The 22,248-nt window shown below is 44.1% G+C and overlaps 1 protein-coding gene across 15 annotated transcripts in view; it reads right to left on the reverse strand.

Moving 5' to 3' along the window:
* Positions 1 to 22,042, reverse strand: part of CAMK2D (calcium/calmodulin dependent protein kinase II delta) — a 375,227-nt gene extending 353,185 nt beyond the window's left edge. For 5 of the 15 annotated variants that reach the window (XM_077476797.1, XM_077476793.1, XM_077476800.1 and 2 more), the window contains exon 1: positions 21,534 to 22,041. In XM_077476797.1, coding sequence (XP_077332923.1) covers positions 21,534 to 21,595 — 62 coding nt within the window. In that variant the 5' untranslated portion in view covers positions 21,596 to 22,041. Of the gene's footprint in view, positions 1 to 21,533 lie in introns of all 15 variants that reach the window. The other 10 variants (XM_077476806.1, XM_077476803.1, XM_077476801.1 and 7 more) reach the window with 4 other exon arrangements.
* Between the last annotated feature and the right edge of the window lie 206 nt (positions 22,043 to 22,248).

Raw genomic sequence — 22,248 nt, forward strand, 5'->3', positions numbered from 1 at the left:
GGGATGGATGGACACACACACAGGGATGGATGGACACACACACAGGGATGGACGGACACACACACAGGGATGGACGGACACACAGGGATGGACAGGCATGTCTCACCCTCGGCTTATACACGAGTCAATAAGTTTCCCAGTTTTTTGGGGGTAAATTGGGGGCCTCAGCTTATATTCGGGTCGGCCTATACTCGAGTATATACGGTAAGGCTGATTAGAGTAAATTAAGGGTTATTAAAGGGTTAAACAGAGGAACATTTGTTCACCCCTTTGATCTGCAGACGAAGAAACAGAAATATACAAATCAAACAATGTTTCTTTTTATTCTAGTGTTTCAGTGCTGAGCAATGGTGCACTTGCACAAGTACCGATATTTGGGCAAATACTCGGTATCAGCACTGATACTGCTACTACTATCGGTGCAACCCTACTCTAAAGACATGCTGGTAGTAAATCAGATCCTGTCTAAATTGGCCCTAGTATATGAATGTGAGTTAGGGACCTTAGATTGTAAGATCCTTGAGGGTAGGGACTGATGTGAATGTACAATGTATATGTAAAGCGCAGCATAAATTGACGGCGCAATACAAGTACCTAAAATAAATAAAATGTCCCACAAGTATTCATACCCCATACATCTAACAAAGTACACATTGGTGTGTAAAGTGGTGTCACCCTCTTTGCTTGTCCTGACAGCTCTTAACTGACGAAGACTGGACTCTGAGAGTTGGCATACATACCAAGCTTTTTAATATGATCATTGCTTTTTTTATTGCTTTATTACCATTATCCAGTCATTTCTCAACAATGTGATCAGGGTCAGTTCACGTGGTCTTTGTTTAGTTCAAAATGCTGTTTGGTGACTTTCTAGAATGGCGATACATGGTACTGAAAACCAATCTCCGATTACTCAACACATATTCTACTCTCTCCTACAAAATGCCTTCTGTTCGCTTACCTGACTGCATTACAATCATCTCATCTTTCACATTCTTAACACCCACTTTAGCAATTAAACAGACACTTAATGGATAGTTGTCATGTAAAATAGGAAAAACTACAAAGAACAGAGAAGCCTGGCTGACTTCTAGTATAAGTGGCTCACATAGCATTATTAATATTAAATAAAGAAATAAAAGAAAAAACTATCAAGCGTTGTTCTTTCTTTTATTATAAACCTTAATCCCATATTGTTGCACACATCACAGAAAATAAAAGCAGGCAGACTAAATATACTAAGATTCTTCTTACATGATATTTGGGAAGCTAAAGATCCTTTCGCACAAGGCCACACCATTTCGATTCAGAGCAGCTTGCTATGGGGGCACCCGAGCCGAGCTGCTACTCTGTGTGTCCATTCAGACACAGAGCCACAGCTCAGCCCCACCCCCTCTCTCTCCTCATTGGCTCACTGACTTTGACTGACAGCAGCGAGAGTCAATGGTGCCCGCTGCTGTGTCTCAGCCAATCAGGAGGGAGCCCTGCCCAAGCTTTCATGCAACATCGCTGGATCGAGAGGGGGCTCAGGTAAGTATTAGTGGGGTTGATGGGTGCTGGGACCTGGGACGATCGCCATTTGCATGCCTTTGCGTGCGAGCATGGGGGAGTGAGGGCACTTTTGAAAAAAAAAAAAATTGTACACGATTTATTTTTACACTGTCACAAAGAGTGTAAACATTCCTTGTGACAGCAATAGGCATGCAACATGTACTCTTTATGGAAAGGTCTGGGGTCTATAAGACCCCAGATTCCTCCTCTGCCCTTAAAAGCATTTGATCATGCCAAGATCAGTGTGATCAAATGCTTTGAATTTTTAAAAACGGGGGCGTTTACATCCGGGTAAAAAGGAAGTGACGTAATGTCATCGCTTTTGGGTTACTATACCGATCTGGTCTCTGTTTGGCTCTATGATCAACTGGTGGAAGGAGGGGCTGGTCGGTCAGGTGGGACGGCACAGCCTGATGAAGCTGCAGAAGCCGGCGTGGGGGGGGGGGGGGGGGTGACGTCCCCTCCCACGGCTTGTAAAAGCAATCCAGCTAGTTAGCCGCTAGGGTTGCTATTACAAAAGAGCCGACCTTCAAATTTAAAAAACAGTACTAGGACGATTCAGGCATCATCCTGGTATAACCGCTTGAAGTCCAGTGAGGTACAGTTACCTCACTGGTCAGCAAGTGGTTAAAAGGGAAGTTCTGCTGATCCTCCTCCTGCGGTTTTTGTATTACTAGTAGGTACCCACTCCCACTTTGCCTTGGTGATCCCAGCGGAAGTTCTCCCTCCTCCCTCCGCTGCAGGACAATTCACAGCACAGCTGCCCACAGTAAACATGGCGGCACTGGGAACCTGAAGATCAGTAAAGAACCAGCCCGGATGAGGACAGTACTGGATCCCTGGACTGGTAGGTGTCTCTTCATTAAAACATTTTTTTTTTTAACGGACTGTAGATCCTCTTTAAAGTTGGTCATACACAGTTAGATGTGCATTCACCAAAAAATCATTGAGGAGAACATTGTTACTTGCCATCATTGAGGCAACTCATTTTATTCAAAAGCCCTTTTGTCTAGACCTGAAAACACCACACTCATAGTAAGAATGTTGTTCATTCAAGAAACATTTTCTGCCCTGCTTCTTTAAATTTTCTCACCACAGTCAAAAACAAAATGTCAATATGACCCCACTAACCATAAAAAAGAAATAATAAAAAAAATAGACAATTTTCATTTTTAGATGGCTCCCTCAAACAAAATTCTACTGGTGTATGGCAAGCTTTACGGTGGGCAACTGGGGAGATGAATCAGGTGTCTTCCTATGACATGCACTGCTATACATTACTTTTTGCTTTATTATTTTCTTATTATTTTATTTTTTATTTTTTAAGAAAAAAGTGGTCTATACTTACCTTCTCTGTGGACATTGCACTCGAGCGACCCCTAAGCTACTTTTCTCTATGGGGGCTCATGTGTGGGTCTGCTTCCGTGTCAGGCTGTATGCATCCCCGACCTTAGTTCCTTCCTCACAGGATATGATTGACAGCAGAGGAGAGTGAAAGCTAGTGAAAGGTTTTCTACCTTAAAACAGAAGTGCAGTATATGAAAAAACAAACCTACCTACTCACCTAGGTGGATGCAGCATTGGTCTGATGCCTTTAGGACAGAGAACTGAATGACTGAAGACCGCTGTTTGCTCAGTCCTCGGTCTTCACTGAGCAAAGGCCTGGTGACTATCAGTCACAAGTTTTCTGTTCTGCCCCTCCAGTGCTCACTGGGCCCCGGACTTTTTTTTTTTTCTATCAGACCTTTATTTAAGCACTTAAGGACCGCCTCCTGCACATATACTTCGGCAGAATGGCGCGGCTGGGCACAAGCACGTACATGTACATTGCTCTTTAAGTGCCCAGCCGTGGGTCGGGAGCGCGCAGGTGGCGGCGTGCTCCCGACCTGGTCCTGAGCTCCGCAACCGGGGCCACGGGACCAACGGACCCGATCGGGGCACAGAGCTGAAGAATGAGGAGAGGCAAGTGTAAACAAACCTCTCCCCGTGCTTCCTACTGAGCCTGTCACTGATCGTCTGTTCCCTGTTATAGGGAAAGACGATTAGTGATGTCAGACGCCAAGCCACGCCCCCTACAGTTAAAAAAAAAAACACACACTTAACCCCTCCCCGCCCCCTAGTGGTTAACTCCTTCACTGCCAGTGTCATTTACACAGGAATCGGTGCATTTAAATAGCACTGATTGCTGTATAACTGACAATGGTCCCAAAAATGTGTCAAAAATGTCGCAGCCACAAAAAAATAAAAAATAAAAATAAAAAAATCACTGATCGCCGCCATTACTAGTAAAACATTTTTTATAAAAATGCTATAAAACTATCCCCTATTTTGTAAACACTATAACTTTTGCGCAAACCAATCAATAATCGCTAATTGCGATTTTTTTTTTACCAAAAATATGTAGAAGAATACGTATCAGCCTAAACTGAGGAAAAAAATATGTTTTATATATTTTTGGGGGATATTTATTATAGCAAAAAGTAAAAAATATTGCATTTTTTTCAAAATTGTCGCTCTATTTTTGTTTATAGCGCAAAAATAAAAAACGCAGAGGTGATCAAATACCACCAAAAGAAAGCTCTATTTGTGGGAAAAAGAGGATGCCAATTTTGTTTGGAAGCCACGTCACACGACCACGCAATTGTCAGTTAAAGTGGCGCAGCTTCATGTTTCTTTTTTGTTAAAGCTTAATTGAACAAGCTGAAGTTAGAAGCTGATTGGCTACCCATGCACAGCTGCACCAGATTTTGCACTCTTCAGTTTTAGTAAATTTAATCCTACTGTGACATAGCAGTGTCAACTGGCCTCATAGGGAACAAATAAAACAAAAACAATTCCATAGCTCAACTCGCCAACCAGTCTGCTGACCAACAAAATTAACCTGTCTAACCGTCTGTTAAAAGCAGGGGTTTAGTTATCACACATTTGCAAACACATGTGAAAGCTGCAAGGCCTCATCAAGGCACCCTGCATTGCTTGCAGTCCTAACACTACAAATTTATAAGTGTCTCCACAGTGGAAGCACATGCATGGAATGGATAGATGTGGGACAGGTGCCTAGAGACTGCCCAAGCCCCCTTAAAGGAAGAGGAGCACACTGGACACCCAGCAAGGGCACAATGGCAGCGAAGGTGCCCAGTGTGTCCCCGGACCATATATACAAAATGGTGAGTTGAGCTATGGAATTGTATATGCCCTCACTGTAAAGGCCAGTTATGGTGTGGGCAGTGGCCAGTTTTTTGTTACTGCTCATAGGGAACAAGACTGTATTGCCTTGTCTTGTGCTGAGACTGCAGACTTGCCCAGTGTTTCGTCACATATGGAGACTCATCACATTTGGCTACCCGCTGGACTGCGCATGCACGACGCCACCATGTGCGTTCCAACACTGTGGAGCTTGCGCAGAATTTTGTGTCCCCGAGTCCAGGTTCAAGCCCCACCATCCAAGTGGACATAGAGTTAGATTATAATTACGATGAGTGGAGCGAGGCCGTACCCGAAGCGTGGCACCCGAAGCGTGGCAAGCGAAGCGAGCCCACAAGGGGCCATGTGTTAGAACACATATGGCAGCGTCGCGCATGCGCACTCCAGCGGGTAGAAAAATGTGATGGGTAGCCAAATGTGATGTGACACCAGCACGATCTCAGCGCACCAAGTGGTGTGAATGACCTTGTAAAGAGGAATTCCAGGTATAGATATTCTGAAAATAGTTACATTTGTCCTGCATGGACCAACGTAACCATATACTGTATATATCATACCTGGGCAATACCTCTGAAAACTGGAAATCACTGAAGCAGACACCCCTATCTTAGTGATTTCCACTTGCTTCTGGTTCCCATGCTGAGGGGCTGGCCTGCTGCATTGTGAACACAGGAGGTCATCCACTTAGCATGGACACCTTTTTAGAGAATGCTTTGCAAGGCATTTATTCAAAAAAAATTCAAAGCATGCTCTAAATGGCGCCTGTGCCATGGGGCCGACAACCTGTGTTCACAATGCAGCAGGCTGGCTGCTCTGCACATGAACCAGATGCAAGTGTAAATCCCTGAGCGAAGGGAATCTACAGTGATTTCCAGCTTCCAGAGGTATTGCCCAGGTATGGTATATCAATGTTTCTCAACTCCAGTCCTCAAGGCGCCCCAACAGGTCATGTTTTCAGGATTTCCCTCAGGTGAAATGGCTGTGGTAATTACTAAGGCAGGTACACTGATCAAATCACCTGTGCAAAATAATGGTAGGTCTGAAAACATGACCTGTTGAGGCGCCTTGAGGACTGGAGTTGAGAAACACTGTATTATATACATACATGGTTACAATGTTTCAAGCTGGACAGATGTAACTATGTATAAAATATCCGTATCTGTCGGACAGTTCATGAGTGCTATATAGAATGTCAAATGCAAAGAACTGAGAAGCTCTCCATTTAGAACAAGCAGGTTAACATCTTCTTGGTATAGTATAAAGACTGGAGACATCCATACTTCTTCTGGGACTGGAAGTAACGGAAAATCTGAGTTTTCACCAGAATAGGAATAGAGGGCACATTTTCAATAGGATGGATAAGACCTGCCCCAGTACTAGCACTTCTTAAAGTCGTTTTTAAAAGTGCATACACTAAAACAAAGGAGTTTGTTGTCTGCCTGATACATAATTCATCCCAACAGCTTGGAAAACTATGAAATGGACTACTGTATATGTTAAAGTGTCAATAGTCTTATATAAAAAAAAAATAGAATAAGTTTAAAAATCAGACCTTTGAACTTCTCTTTTGAGGACTACTGTTCTAGCCCTACATAGTCTAAGCCCCTGTACACACGGTCGGAGAATCTGTCGGAATGCGTCATATCGGACCGTGTCGTCAGATAATCCAACTGTGTGTGGAATGCATCGGACTGATTCCGTCCGAATCTCCGTCCGACCCAATTTTCCAACATGTTGGAAATATTTCCCGACCAACTGGGCCGGTTGGACCTAATCCGATCATGTGTAGAGCATTTTGATCGGACCAAGTGCCACGCATGCTCAGATCAAATTCCTACATCAAAGCTATTGGCTACTAGCCTGAATGTAGTCCTATCGTAACGAAATTATGTCATCACGTTCTGAAAGATCGGATTTTTCGCCAACTTGGCCCGACCGTGTGTATGCAACAGTTTCGGACACAATCCGTCAGACTAAATCTGACGGACAAAATCCGACAGATTTGGTTGGCAAAATCTCCGACCGTGTGTACAGGGGCTTAGAGTGTAGGTTAAATGTTAAGGTTACCCGATTTTCAAAGGAAAAAACACCGATAATGCCAATGTTTAAAACACACCCAGAAAAACCACACCACACCACACCACCACCATCACCCATTTGTATCATGCCCACAAAACCAAACCCCGATTCATAACATGCCCTCAAACAATTGACCACAGACTTTTAGAACAAGGGGGTAGACATTCAAGGTTTAAACAATTAGATTTCAAATAAGAGCCACCAAGATATGCATGCATAGTTGCCTTGAATGTATCAAGAAGAAAACCGCAGCCATGTAATGCACTGCCCACCAAATACCTGAAGGCATGACCAATAAAGTGGCTCTCATTTGTAGTATAGAATGCATAGTTTAAGCGTCATGAGTAAGTAACACAGGGTTCAAAGGTCAGTAGCAGTAACTCAGAGTTCAGGGGTTAGTAGTAGGTAATACAAAGTGCAGGGGTCAATAGTAAGGTACTCTGCAAAGGTCAGTAGTAAGAAGTGCACAGTTCAGAGGTCAGTAGTAATATATAATTCAAAGGTCAGTAGTAATGCAGGGTGCAGAGATCAGCAGTAAGGAATGTATAGTTCAGGGGTCAGCAATAAGTAATGCATTGTTCAGAGGTCAGTAGTAAGTAATGCATCATTTAGAGGTCGGTAATAATGCAGAGTGTAGAGGTCAGTGGAAAGTAATGCATAGTTCAGAGGTCAGTAATAAGGCAGAGTGCAGGGGTCAGTAGTAATAATGCATAGTTCCGAGGTCAGTAGTAAGGGAGAGTGCAGGGGTCAGTAGCAAGTAATGCAAAGTTCAGAGGTCAGTAGTAAGGCTGGGTTCAGAGGTCAGTAGCAAGGCAGAGTGCAGGGGTCAGTAGTAAATAATGCATAGTTCAGAAGTCTATAGTAAGGCAGAATGCAGGGGTCAGTAGTAAATAATGCATAGTTCAGAGTTCAGTAGTGAGGCAGAATGCCGCTGTCAGTAGTAAGGCAAAAAGGGCAGCAAGTTAACTGCCATTGAAGCTGTTTTAGTTTGCTGTATATCTGTACAAGTGTTTTTGGAGCTGGGAAGAAAAAATATTAACTGAGGTGTGACTTTAACTCCTCTGCATTAGCTGCCAGTGGAGGACATTGACAGGGACATCTGTTTCCCAGGGACAGACTGCTTAAAGCGAGGGACAAATGGCAACCTTGTCAAAATGTAGCTACCTTCCTTGATGCATTTCTGTTATGGACTACGATTTTATTTACCAGCACAGCCACGAAGCAGCACATACAACCTTCTCCAACTGGTAATCAGCCTGGGGTACATGTGCATTGCTGAATGGTGACACAAGTAATCCTGGGATGTGTAGATTGAGACAAACTGCATATGTATGATTATACCTGCACTGCTGAGCCCTCATACTGGAAACACAGGACCATTGCCTATGAGGATTGAGGGGGCTGGTCAAATAATCTTAATGCAAAATTTAAGCTTGATCCTGTAAACAAATCATGAGGTGGAGGTATATAATGTATATTTAATTGGTACACTGCTTTTTTCCCCTTTTTCAAGGGTTCAGTGACACTTAAATATCTGCATCGGTTTCAATTAAGATCCCTTATGTACTGACCTAGAATGACAGCAGACGGTGAAGTCAATACTGGTTTCCTGTTTTACAACTGAACACGTGACACAGCACATAACATTGAAGTATAGCTATTTGGATATACCAAACTCCTCATCATTTTCAGCTAGAATTTCTGAGCACAATTGCTCATAGAAATGGGTGAATCACTCCACATGGTTTATGATTTGCAGTGGAATAAGTTGGTTCTCTACCAAAGGATGATTCCACGTGTAGTGTACCTCTCAGCACAGTGGGCTGTTATGTAATAGCAGTGGGGTTACAGTATGTGGCTGCCTAAGTGACCCTGACCTATTCCCTTATGGAAGTTTTCATTAATAGGTCACACAGGGAGCCCGAGTTGGCAGTGGAAATTTTGGCATTAGACCCTTAAAAGACCTAGGTTAGACCTAAGTGCCAGTAAGGGGGTTGGGGTTGGTAAACCAGGCAATTTCTTAGGGGCCTTTAAGTCCCAAATGGGCTCCCAAACACCACGCCACCAAAACTCCAGACTTCTCCTAGCCGTTCACCAGGGCAGGCAGTGTTTGTATCATTAACCATGCCCGCTGCTCTGTTCTCTCTTCCCTGTTGAGAGCGGACAACAGTTCAATACTCTTCCATAGAGAATAAGTGCACTTTCACACAAAGTGCATTGATCCATTTTGCCTCATCTGCTAATCAAATCTACCCCCCCCCTCCCCTTTCTACCTTCCCAGAAGCATACCATGAAATTGTGCTACTGGGGCAGTTTACATCCTGCCACTACTCTGCAGGGCACCTAGAGACAGCCCAATAGAAAACTGTAAAGCTACTGTACAGGCACGGACAGTTCACTGAATATCGGGGGGGGGGTGTAAATCTTGAATTCTTCGTCTTCCTAATTCCTGCACTGGGGAAATGTTTCCTTCCACTGACAAGCAATCTAAGGAGCAGTATGCTGCACACTTCTGACCCCTGCACTGTCTTGCATACACCTGACTACTGCACTACATATGCTATGCTATATAAAGTTGGCAGTGGCAAGCTAGTAGTTGCTTTATATTATACAGCGAAAGGGCTATTAATATGCAGCAGCTTCGGGGGTTAAATGACACCTGCAGATAGTCCACAAGTGTCACTTAGTAAACACAAGGAATCAATGCATTATTTCATTATATTTACCATTTCATTTAATAGATTGAAAAGGTCAAATAAATTCATTCATTATTCCCATGGATGCTTAACTCATTAAGCCCTGGTGCACTCTGATGAGATTTCAAATGTGAATTGGATCACATTAAATTGCATTGGTTCCCAAGGAGTCCATTCACATGAATGCAGCGCAGCTGCCATCTGACTCTGGGAAAAGGTCCTGTGCTTCTCTGGTCGGATGCATTGTGATTCAGCGGTCCATAGACTTGAATGCTTTCAAATCGCTTATCTGTTCTATTGTCATACTTTTCCAGCAGGTTTTCTTCCCCAGCACTGAAATCACAGCTGTACCCAAATCATGCCGAAACTGCATTCAAATCTCACTGCAACTGCACTTGAAAATCGCACTGAAAATCAGAACAAAATCGCTCTGCATCAGTGTAAATCAAGCTGAAAAGCTATAGTCCACCTTTTGCAAAAATAAAATGTTCACACTCCTGCAATACGATTTCTGTCCAATTTCACAGTTCACACTGCAATCTGCGAACCGATTTGGGGGAGCCATCAACTTTACATTGACACCTGCAGCAGTTCGCAGAGAGCCGTCTGAACTGCTTGAGAGTGAGATGAGGAATCGCGCTGGTTCCCACATTGCTGGTTTCCGCATTTTTTTTTACAAGTGTGAACTAGGACTTAAAGAGGAAGTAAACCCTGATGAGTTTACTTCCTCTTTCATTCCCTGCAAAGGCAAAGCATAATGGACTACTATGCATTGCATAGTAGCCCATTATGTGTCACTTACCTGACACAGGAGCCAGCGAAGTCGCCGCTGTCCCCTGTAGTCCGCTGCATCCATCTTGCTGGTGGCGTCTCGCAGCTCCGCCGCTGTCATTCGGCGGAGCCGCAATGACGTCACTCCCGCGTATGCGCCCGGGAGCCGACACGCGCGGCAGATCCATTGTTGGAAATGCCGCGCTCAGTGCGCCTGCGCGACGCTGTCTACGGCGCATGCGCCGTAGACAGCGGTGCCTGTCTTCAGGCAAATATCTCCTAAACCGTATAGGTTTAGGAGATATTTCTTGGACCTACAGGTAAGCCTTAATCTTACAGGTAGGTCAGCCTTACCTGTAGGTCAAAGTGGTTTGTAAGGGTTTACAACCACTTTAAAAGGAGTTCCAGTCTCCTCCAGAAAAAATACACATATATTGTAGCTGCTGACTTTTAATATAAGGACACTTGACTGTCCAGAGATCCAGCGCTGTCCTCATCCAAGCCAATTCATCTTGGGATCCAGGCATCTGGCATCTCAAAGCGGAGTTCCGCAGAAAAAAAAAAATTAAGTCAGCAGCTATAAGTACTGCAGCTCCTGACTTTTAATATTAGGACACTTACCTGTCCAGGGCGCCCGCGATGTCCTCATGCAAAATCAATCTGTCACTTGGCTCTCGGGTACAGGCGACGGCATCTTCTGTAACTTCTGTAATCTTCTTCACAGCCTGACTCCCTACTGAGCATGGGCAAGTCGCGGTGCACGTCCTTTACTGGTCCCTGCTGTCAGCGGGGGGGTTCAGGAGGGGCCAGACATTGCGTAGATCGCCGCGGAATCTGGGGCAATCTATCACAGGAAGTGGGAGCAAATGCCTGTATTAGACAGGTATCTGCTCCCCCCAAATAGTGCCAAATGTGACACCAGGGGGAGGGGGAGACCAGATAAAGGGAAGCTCCATTTTAGAGTGGAACTACTGTTTAAGTAAGGCCCCTTTCACACTGGGGCGGTTTTCAGGCGCTACAGTACTAAAAATAGCGCCTGAAAAAACCGGCCCCTTTCACTCCAGTGTAAAGCCGTAGGGAGGGCTTTCACACTGGAGCAGTGCGCTAGCAGGACGTTGAAAAAAGTCCTGCTAGCCGCATCTTTGGAGCGGTGAAAGGAGTGGTGTATTCACCGCTCCTACCCATTGAAATAAATGGGGCAGCGCGGCTATACCGCCGGCAAAGCGCCGCTGCAGCGGCCCTCTGCAGGAGGTTTTAACGCTTTTTCACTCGCTAGCGGGGGTTAAAACCGCCCCGCTAGTGGCCGCAGACCGCCGCTGAAACGATGGTAAAGCGCCGCTAAAATTAGCAGTGCTTTACTGCCGATGCCCGCACCGCCCCAGTGTGAAAGGGGCCTAAAGGAAACCAGCACAGCCAGTTCCCACTGCACATGCACAAGCCATGCTGCTATTTGTGAATGTGGTCCTGCAATCTTCTGGGACCTGTGATGTATCCCAGAAGGCTGTGGGGGAAGGAGAGGGGGGCTGAACTTCTGCTCAAATTGCTGCGGCAATCTGAGCAGAAGTGGGAGCAGGTACATGTCAAAAGCAGGTAACCGCAACCCCCCCCCCCCCCCAATTTTTTCTTCTAGTAACAAAAGCAGATGGGAGGAGGAAGCAAAGAAGTGAAACATAACCTTTAAGGTGAAGTTCTGCAGTTCATTGAGCCCAACAGGTACTGTGACATACTTAAGCAGAACATGATCCCCTCCCTCCAGAGACTGGGCCGCAGGGCAGTATTCCAACATGATAACGAAACCCAAACACACCTCCAAGACGACCGCTGCCTTGCTAAAGAAGCTGAGGGTAAAGGTGATGGACTGGCCAAGCATGTCTCCAGACCAAACCCTATTGAGCATCTGTGGGGCATTCTCAAACGGAAGGTGGAGGAATGTGATTGTCGTCATGGAGGAGTGGAAGAGGACTCCAGTGGCAACCTGTGAAGCTCTGGTGAACTCCATGCCCAAGAGGGTTAAGGCAGTGCTGGAAAATAATGGTGGCCACATAAAATATTAACACTTTGGGCCCAATTTGGACATTTTTACTTAGGGGTGTACTCACTTTTATTGCCAGCGGTTTAGACATTAATCGCTGTGTGTTGAGTTGTTTTGAGGGGACAGCAAATTTACACTGTTATACAAGCTGTACACTCACTACTTTGTAGCAAAGTGTCATTTCTTCAGTGTTATCACATGAAAAGATATAATAAAATATTTACAAAAATGTGAGGGGTGTACTGACTTTTGTGAGATACTGTATCTGACTTGCATACATGACTCAACCACTAAAATATCCTTTTTGAGCAAGACCATTCCATTAAGATGCAGACCCGTATCCCTTGAAGAGCGTGTTTATGCATACTGAATAGAAAGGGAAGATATCGCCAGCAGTGACTCAAGGGAAAACGACAGCTATTGGGAAAAGACCATTAATTCTTCCATATCGATCAGTCTGCCACTAGTTGGATGAGGAGGCGATAATCTAATGTCTATGGGGACCTCTAGTCTAGCTCTTTAGGATCTATTTTTAGGCACATTTATTTGTGTACCTTCTGTTGCTTGCATTGCACTGCATTCAGCTCCTGACCTATATATGCACATCATCTGCATGCACTATCATGCAGAAGAGGGTAATCTAGCAGGCGGAGGAAAGGGCTTGCAGATCCAGACCTCTCAATTACTGCCTAACACAATCAGGTTACAATTTCAGTCTTGAAATAATACAATGTTTATTAAATGAGCCTTGTTTTGGTCTGCTGGACCCTTCAAACCAGCTGTCTGTGCCTTGATTTCACTGGGTGTCAGCAATTTCCACCTAGACATCAACCTGGCACAGTGGCAGGATTTGGGAGAGGTGGGTGTCATTTACATCCCTTCTTTTAGTCACGCGTCTCACTTTTATTACCTCGGACTTTCCTTAAAGGGCTCATTTACACTGTATACAGTTGAATGAGTTTTTAAAAACGCACTACAAATGCCTTTGCAAGAAAATTGAATGTCCTTCAAAGAGCCCAGTTTACACCACTGCAGTGCTGTCATGTGCGTTTAAATAAAGTATGGCTTGCTTCATTTGTTCCCACTGGAAAACAAGACAAGGTCCTGCAAAAGCATGTAAATGCAAGTCTCAGTAGAAAAGAAAATGCACTAAAATGTGAAAAAATGCACTACAAATGCATTACGGTGTAAATGAGTCCTTATTGCACATGTGGAATCGTACAGTGAATGCAAGGACTGAGGTGTAAAGAAGCCCTAAGCACTCTTTCAGAGAGGCAGCCGGGGGAGGGGGAGATTAAGGGGCCAGCAAATGCAGATGTTGGAGCCACAGTTTTACCACCCCTGACCACCCATCTTAAATCAAAGAGCAATGCTTTGCATTCTGACCATGGCTAATTCAACATGCCTTGCTGAGTTAACTGGAGTCACTACCTGTCAATTGTGTAACCACAAGAGAAATGATTGACTTGCTGTATGTTTTTTCCTAATAAAAAAAGAAAAGAAGAAAATAGTCATTCAGGAGGTGGCAGGACCGTCTCCTGAATTTAAAGCACAACTTTACTCTCTCAATCAACCATGACAATTTTTAATCCCTATGCTGCTAGCATTAGCAGGTTGGTTAGGAAAGACTATCATATTTGGTTTACATTTCTTCAGTAAGGCCCCTTTCACACAGAGGCATTTTTCCATGCGCTACAGAGCTAAAAATAGCGCCTGTATAGCGCCTGTAATAAGTAGCTCCTTTCACTCCCATGTGAAAGCCCTTTCACACTGGAGCGGTGTGCTGGCAGGATGGTAAAAAGAGTCCTGCTAGCAGCATCTTTGGAGCGGTGAAGGAGCGGTGTATTCACTGGGTAATCAATGGGGCAGCGCGGCTATGCCACCGGCAAAGCACCGCTGCAGCAGCGCTTTGTGGGTGGCTTTAACCCTTTTTCGGCTGCTAGGTTAAAACCACGCCTCTAGCGGCCGAATAGCGCAGCTAAAACGGTGGTAAAGCGGCACTAAAGATAGTATATAGGGCTTTACTTCCTGGTTTCCAGGCCTAGGAAAATGATAGCATAAACCCCAGGAGTCTTCTGGAGGGGAGGAGCGCTTTTCTCAGTTGAGAACAACCTACTGCTTGCATGCCTGAGCTAAGGGCACATGGATTGAAGTAAATGCTACATGAAGCATCTGCCATTATTCAAGATGGCCACGGCCAGAATTGCTCAGGGGTATTTTCTTAGAAAAATAAAGCATGGAGACATGGATGGATGGGGGAGTTTGCTTTGAATATTAAAAATGAATTAAATAGTGTTTTGATTTGTGGTGATCAGATACAGTTTAGTTCCACTTTAAGGAAGCTGCTGCTTAGCCACCTTCTGAAAAGCAATCTATCGTAGATCGATTTTTAGAAACTGTTGCAGTGTGAACTTAGCCCAAGGGTTCTGTATTCCTAGGTGCTTCCTCTGAATGTGTCTTCTGCTTTCTATTCTAGTGTGATGCAATCAGAAGCTGGCAGGAAAAGGTTTACTGAAGCCTATGCATAGTATGCCATCACTTTACTAAGTCCTCATGCACACGGACGTTTTAAAAAACTGGCTGCAAAGCTAGCTCCTACACCTTGAAAAATCAGCATTAAAAACGCGATTTTTACCGCGTTTTGCATTGGCGGGTTTGCGCGTTTTTGCGCGTTTTTCCGAGATTCGCGTTTTTTACTGCTCTAGCCCCGCCTATGCCATTTGCAGCTCAAAAACGCCTAGGTGGGCATGAAGCCATAGACTAACATGGACAGCCGTTTTTAAGCTGCAAAAAAAGCTCAAAAAAGCGGCTGTAAAAACGTCTGTGTGCATGAGGCCTTAGGTACTCTGAGTTTTCACCGCAACAGAAGTCAATGTGGATCAATGACAATCACAAATTTTGCGACAAGTACGGGTACCCTTTATTAAATCCCATCTACAACATCCCTTATATCATATCCCTTATATTATATCCCATCTACAGGCATCTGTTATATAATTTCCCATCTATAGGCATCCCTTATATCATATCCCATCTACAGGAATCCCTTATATCATATCCCATCTACAGGCATCCCTTATATTAATCCCATCTACAGGTATCCCTTATATCATATCCCATCTACAGGTATCCCATATATCATATCCCATCTACAGGTATCCCTTATATCATATCCCATCTACAGTCATCCCTTATATTAATCCAATCTACAGGTATCCCTTATATCATATCCCATCTACAGGTATCCCTTATATCATATCCCATCTACAGGTATCCCTTATATCATATCCCATCTACAGGTATCCCTTATATCATATCCAATCTACAGGTATCCCTTATATCATATCCCATCTACAGTCATCCCTTATATTAATCCAATCTACAGGTATCCCTTATATCATATCCCATCTACAGGTATCCCTTGTATCATATCCCATCTACAGGTATCCCTTGTATCATATCCCATCTACAGGTATCCCTTGTATCATATCCCATCTACAGGTATCCCTTGTATCATATCCCATCTACAGGTATCCCTTATATCATATCCCATCTACAGGTATCCCTTATATCATATCCCATCTACAGGTATCCCTTATATCATATCCCATCTACAGGTATCCCTTATATCATATCCCATCTACAGGTATCCCTTATATCATATCCCATCTACAGGTATCCCTTATATCATATCCAATCTACAGGTATCCCTTATATCATATCCCATCTACAGTCATCCCTTATATTAATCCAATCTACAGGTATCCCTTATATCATATCCCATCTACAGGTATCCCTTGTATCATATCCCATCTACAGGTATCCCTTGTATCATATCCCATCTACAGGTATCCCTTATATCATATCCCATCTACAGGTATCCCTTATATCATATCCCATCTACAGGTATCCCTTATATCATATCCCATCTACAGTCATCCCTTATATCATATCCCATCTACAGGTATCCCTTATATCATATCCAATCTACAGGCATCCCTTATATCATATCCCATCTACAGGCATCCCTTATATCATATCCCATCTACAGGCATCCCTTATATCATATCCCATCTACAGGTATCCCTTATATCATATCCCATCTACAGTCATCCCTTATATTAATCCAATCTACAGGCATCCCTTATATCATATCCCATCTACAGGCATCCCTTATATCATATCCCATCTACAGGCATCCCTTATATCATATCCCATCTACAGGTATCCCTTATATCATATCCCATCTACAGTCATCCCTTATATCATATCCCATCTACAGGTATCCCTTATATCATATCCAATCTACAGGCATCCCTTATATCATATCCCATCTACAGGCATCCCTTATATCATATCCCATCTACAGGCATCCCTTATATCATATCCCATCTACAGGTATCCCTTATATCATATCCCATCTACAGTCATCCCTTATATTAATCCAATCTACAGGCATCCCTTATATCATATCCCATCTACAGGCATCCCTTATATCATATCCCATCTACAGGCATCCCTTATATCATATCCCATCTACAGGTATCCCTTATATCATATCCCATCTACAGGCATCCCTTATATCACATCCCATCTACAGGCATCCCTTATATCATATCCCATCTACAGGCATCCACTGGCAGACGTGTACACTGACATGCGTATCTCAGGAGAATCATGGGGTGGGGAAAAAAAAAATTCTAAAAGCCTAAAATAAGATTAAAATGGGTGTTCACAGCTGATAACCGAACATTTGATAATTCTATTTAACAAAGGAAACGCTGCCTTTGGCAATATCCCCTTGTAATAGGGGTGTGGTATAATAACAATCTTACTGCCAGAATCAGCGTGGACTAAATACTGAGTAGGGGAGGGGGATGAATGTAGAAAATCTTATGATCAGGACACGGGGGTAGAAGAATGACCATCTCCATGAACAGAACATGGACTGTAGATTACCCCCCTGGTGCTCCCAGGAATGCAATTACAGTACCATTCCTATGCCAATACAGTTTAATGACAACCCGGACTATTAACCAATACAATCTAGCTGCTCTTGCTAGAAAAGAAAATCCTCTGGAAATGCTAAAATCTGGGAAGATATTTATTAGGGGCCTGAAAAGGTAAGAGGATAAGAGGGTGCTTGTGATTACAGCATGAATGCCATCGTCTCCTATGACAGCGGGGAACTTCCTGATAATTACGGGGACTATATTACTGGAGGTACGAGGAATATCAATGCCTGGAGAAAATAACTCCTCGCATTCCTTGAGACTGAATCAGCAGCTCCAGAAGCAAATGATTTGTTTGATATGCAGAGATAACGCGAGGCAAGGCTCCAATGTCTACGTTCCCTACATTGTGATCAAGAAGTGACCTGCCGCTCACATTCCAGTCTTTGTCATGGATTGTGAGAATAAGAGCTACGTTCCATTTATTTGTGTCTCTGCTGCTCACATTGGAAGAGGACCTTGAGGCTAGGGATTCCCTTCACTTTTGTGCTTTCAGCCTAAACCCAGAAAATGACTTTGCATTCATCTGGTAGCTATTCCTATTACAGACACACTCTGTGTGTGCTGATAACACCGGGCATATCAGGAACTATTTCCTGGACTTATGTGATACGTGCAACAATATACAGGAACATATTACAAACAATATCTAGAAAACCTTGCTGCAAAATCATTTTAGAGAAGCCTTTTCCAACCTAATTTGACATAGAGGGAGCCAGGAGAGCATTTTTCCTTGGAGCCCCTCCCCTCCCCCTACCTGGCAAAATATTATATCTACAGCTCATGGTACATGACAGATAAATTATTAAAGAATAAACAATGTAGCATATTGGACACCCAGAGCACAACAATTTGTAACATCCCTACTCTATAAGGCAAAATGATTTTAGTACTAGCCATAAAAGGAATCATGTAATAATGTTGGTCGGAAAAGAAATGCAGGTGGTAAATATCGGAGTGCTCCTCCTATGCATTGATAGCCAATGGAGATATGCCACCTTACATTGGTAGTCAGTGGAGAAGGGTGCCTCCTTGGACAAGTGGTCAGTGGAAGAATGGCTTCCATTTCATGCTGGTCAGTGGGAGAAGAGCCACCCCCCCCCCTTACATTGCTGGTCAGTGAAGAGTCCCCCTTAAAAAGCTGATCTATGGGAGAAGAGCCCCCCCTCCCCTCACATTGCTGGTCAGTGAAGAGCCCCCCTTACAAAGCTGGTCAGTAGGAGAAGAGCCCCCCTCCCCTTACATTGCTGGTCAGTGAAGAGTCCCCCTTGCAAAGCTGGTCAGTAGGAGAAGAGCCCCCCTCCCCTTACATTGCTGGTCAATGAAGAGTCCCCCTTGCAAAGCTGGTCAGTAGGAGAAGAGCCCCCCTCCCCTTACATTGCTGGTCAGTGAAGAGTCCCCCTTACAAAGCTGGTTTATGGGGTTTATGGGAGAAGAGCGCCCACCCCTTACATTGCTGGTCAGTGAAGAGTCCCCCTTACAAATCTGGTCTATGGGAGAAGAGCCCCCTCCCCTTACATTGCTGGTCAGTGAAGAGTCCCCCTTACAAATCTGGTCTATGGGAGAAGAGCCCCCTCCCCTTACATTGCTTGTCAGTGAAGAGTCCCCTTACAAATCTGGTCTATGGGAGAAGGGCCCCCCTTACATTGCTGGTCAGTGAAGAGTCCCCCTTACAAAGCAGATGTATGGGAGAAGAGCCCCCTCCCCTTACATTGCTGGTCAGTGTAGAGTCCCCCTTACAAAGCTGGTCTATGGGAGAAGAGCCCCCCTTGCGTTGCTGGTGAGTGAAGGGTCCCCCTTACATAGCTGGTTTATGGGAGAAGCCCCCCTTACATAGCTAGTCAGTTGTGAGTCCCTCTTACATAACTGGTCTATGGGATAAGGTCCCCCTTATATTGCTGGCTAGTGAAAAGACAGGCCCCCTTACATAGTTTGTCTGTGGGAGAAGGGCCCTCCTTACATTGCTGGCCAGTGAAAAGACATGCCCCCCTAACATAGCTGGTCAGTAGGAAAAGGGCTTCCCTTAGATTGCTGGTCAGTGGGAGAAGGGCTATCATACATTGCTTTTCGGTGAAGAAACAGGTCTTTCCCAAAGAATCATACATCCCACTGGCCACCATAGTAAGAATTAAACTTCCTACTGGCCACCAATGTAAGAATCATACTTCCCACTGGCCACCAATGTAAGAATCATACTTCCCACTGGCCACCAATGTAAGAATCATACTTCCCACTGGCCACCAATGTAAGAATCATACTTCCCACTGGCCACCAATGGAAGGGTCATTCTTTGCACTGGCCACCAATGGAAGGGTCATTCTTCACACTGGCCACCAATGGAAGGGTCATTCTTCGCACTGGCCACCAATGGAAGGGTCATTCTTCACACTGGCCACCAATGGAAGGGTCATTCTTACCCATGAACACCAATGTAAGGATCATTCTTACCAATGAACACCAATGCAAGAATCTATCTTGCTATTGACTGCCAGTGTAAGGATTATTCTTCCCACTGGCCACCGATGTAAAGGTCACTCTTTCTACTGACCGCCACTGTAAGGATCATTCTTCCCACTTACCACCAACATAACAGGACCCTTCTCTCACTGACTCTGCCAATGATGGCCAATGTAAGGATCATTCTTATAACTGGCCGCCAACATAAGCATCATTCTTCCTACTAACCACCAATGCAAGGATCATTCTTCCTACTGACCATCAATGCAAGGATCATTCTTCCCACTGGCCACCAATGTAAGGATCATTCTTCCTACTGACCGCCAGTGTAAGGATCATTCTACCTAATGACCACCAGCTCAAGGACCTATCTTGCTACTGACCGCCAGTGTAAGGATAATTCTTCCCACCAATATAAGGATCATTCTTCCTACTGACCGCCGGTGTAAGGATCATTCTTCCCACCAATATAAGGATCATTCTTCCTACTGACCGCCGGTGTAAGGATCATTCTTCCCACTGGCCACCAATATAAGGATCATTCTTCTCAATGACCACCAACATAACAGGGCCGTTCTCTCACTGACTCACCCAATCACCACCATTCTTCTCCATGGCCATCATGCTAATGCACGGTGAGCTATAATTATACCAATTACTAGCTGGGGTTCCCTAGCACCTGAAAGTTATTTCAAGGGGTTCCTCCATGTTAAAAAGACTGACTTACATGCATGCAATACACATAGCCCATTAAGTGGTACGGTGGAAGCTCAAGCTATAGCAGGTCGTTTATAATTTATAGATATCGTTATAAATACAGAGGGGTGTGTCATACCAATGAGAACAATGAGGTGTCAATAGTTTTAGGGCGTGCCAATAATAGTGCATATAGTAGGGTCTATATTTTATATAACATTGTGACATCTCTCTCTCTCTCTATATATATATATATATAGATAGAGAGAGAGAGAGAGAGAGAGAGAGAGTGTTATCTCTTGATCGATTTATCTATCTATATATAGATAGATATAGATCAATCTATATATAGATTTATATGTCTATATATAGCTATATATAGATATAGCTATATGGGGTCTGTATTTTATATAACATTGTGACATCTCTCTCTCTATATATATATAAAACTATTAGTGCATAAGGTGGGATCCATATCATATATATATATATATATATATATATATATATATATATATATATATACATACTGCATGTGTATTATTAGTAGCTCTTGTATACATAGTATATAGTGTATTATTAGTCCCTCTTGTATACATAGTGTGTGTGTGTGTATATATATATATATATATATATATATATATATATATATATATATATATATATATAGTGTATTATTACTAGCTCTTGTATACATAGTATATAGTGTATTATTACTAGCTCTTGTATACATAGTATATAGTGTCTTATTAGTAGCCCTTGTATACATAGTATAATATTAGTAGCCCTTGTATACATAGTATATTATTAGTAGCCCTTGTATACATAGTATATTATTAGTAGCCCTTGTATACATAGTGTATTATTAGTGCTTCTTGTATACATAGTATATAGTGTATCATTAGTAGCCCTTGTATACATAGTGTATGGTGTATTATTAGTGCCTCTTGTATACATAGTGGGCTGTGTAAGTTTGCAGTGTCCTCTGTACGGACAGACAGACAGACATAGATGATGAGAAGTGAAGGAATGTCTTACTTGCCGAGCTCCTCGAAGAGCTGGTACTCGTCGGTGAACCTGGTGCAGGTGGTAGAAGCCATGCCTCCTCCTGCCCCGGGTTTCCTCCTGGGGTGGTGCAGGGTCGGAGTGCCGGGGGCCGCACAGCAGCGTACTGTCAGGCAGGAGAAGCGGCGGCGGAAGCCCTGGCTGTGGGCTCTGAGGACAGCGGGGATCCTAGTACTGGGAGTAGTGGTGAGGATACCTCGCCTGCCCTCCTTCTCCTCCTTCCTCCCCTCTCCTCCTCCTCTCCACCTCTCTGTACGCAGCACGGTCACTGGCCGCCCTCTCCGATCCCTAGGATCATGGGTTGTCCTCCTCCTTCACTTGTACATCAGTAGAGCCTGAGACGGGACTTCACAACAACAACAGGTCTCCTTCCTCTAAGCGGAGCGCTCTCCTCTCATAGACCGCACAGCGCTGGAGATAAGCTGCCTGTACCTTGGACCTAATGACAGCTCGGGGTTATGTTCTGTATGTTCTGTGCGCTCCCTCCCTCTGCTCAGCGCACCCCCTCTAGCGGCTGCTCTTCGGTATAGCAGTCCACATAGAGGAAGGATGGGGAGCATAAGTGTCAGCCCGAAGAGTGCACAGCACCTGTGTGTCACCCAGCACAGGATGTTCTACTTCACCAGATGTGTGATCACCAGACATTTCCTGTATATGGGGGCGATCAAGGGGCTGCTTAACCACTTCG

Source organism: Lithobates pipiens, unplaced genomic scaffold (genome assembly GCF_037356315.1).
Source record: "Lithobates pipiens isolate NorthernLeopardFrog02 unplaced genomic scaffold, aLitPip1_a1.2 Scaffold_13, whole genome shotgun sequence".
NCBI lineage: Eukaryota > Metazoa > Chordata > Amphibia > Anura > Ranidae > Lithobates > Lithobates pipiens.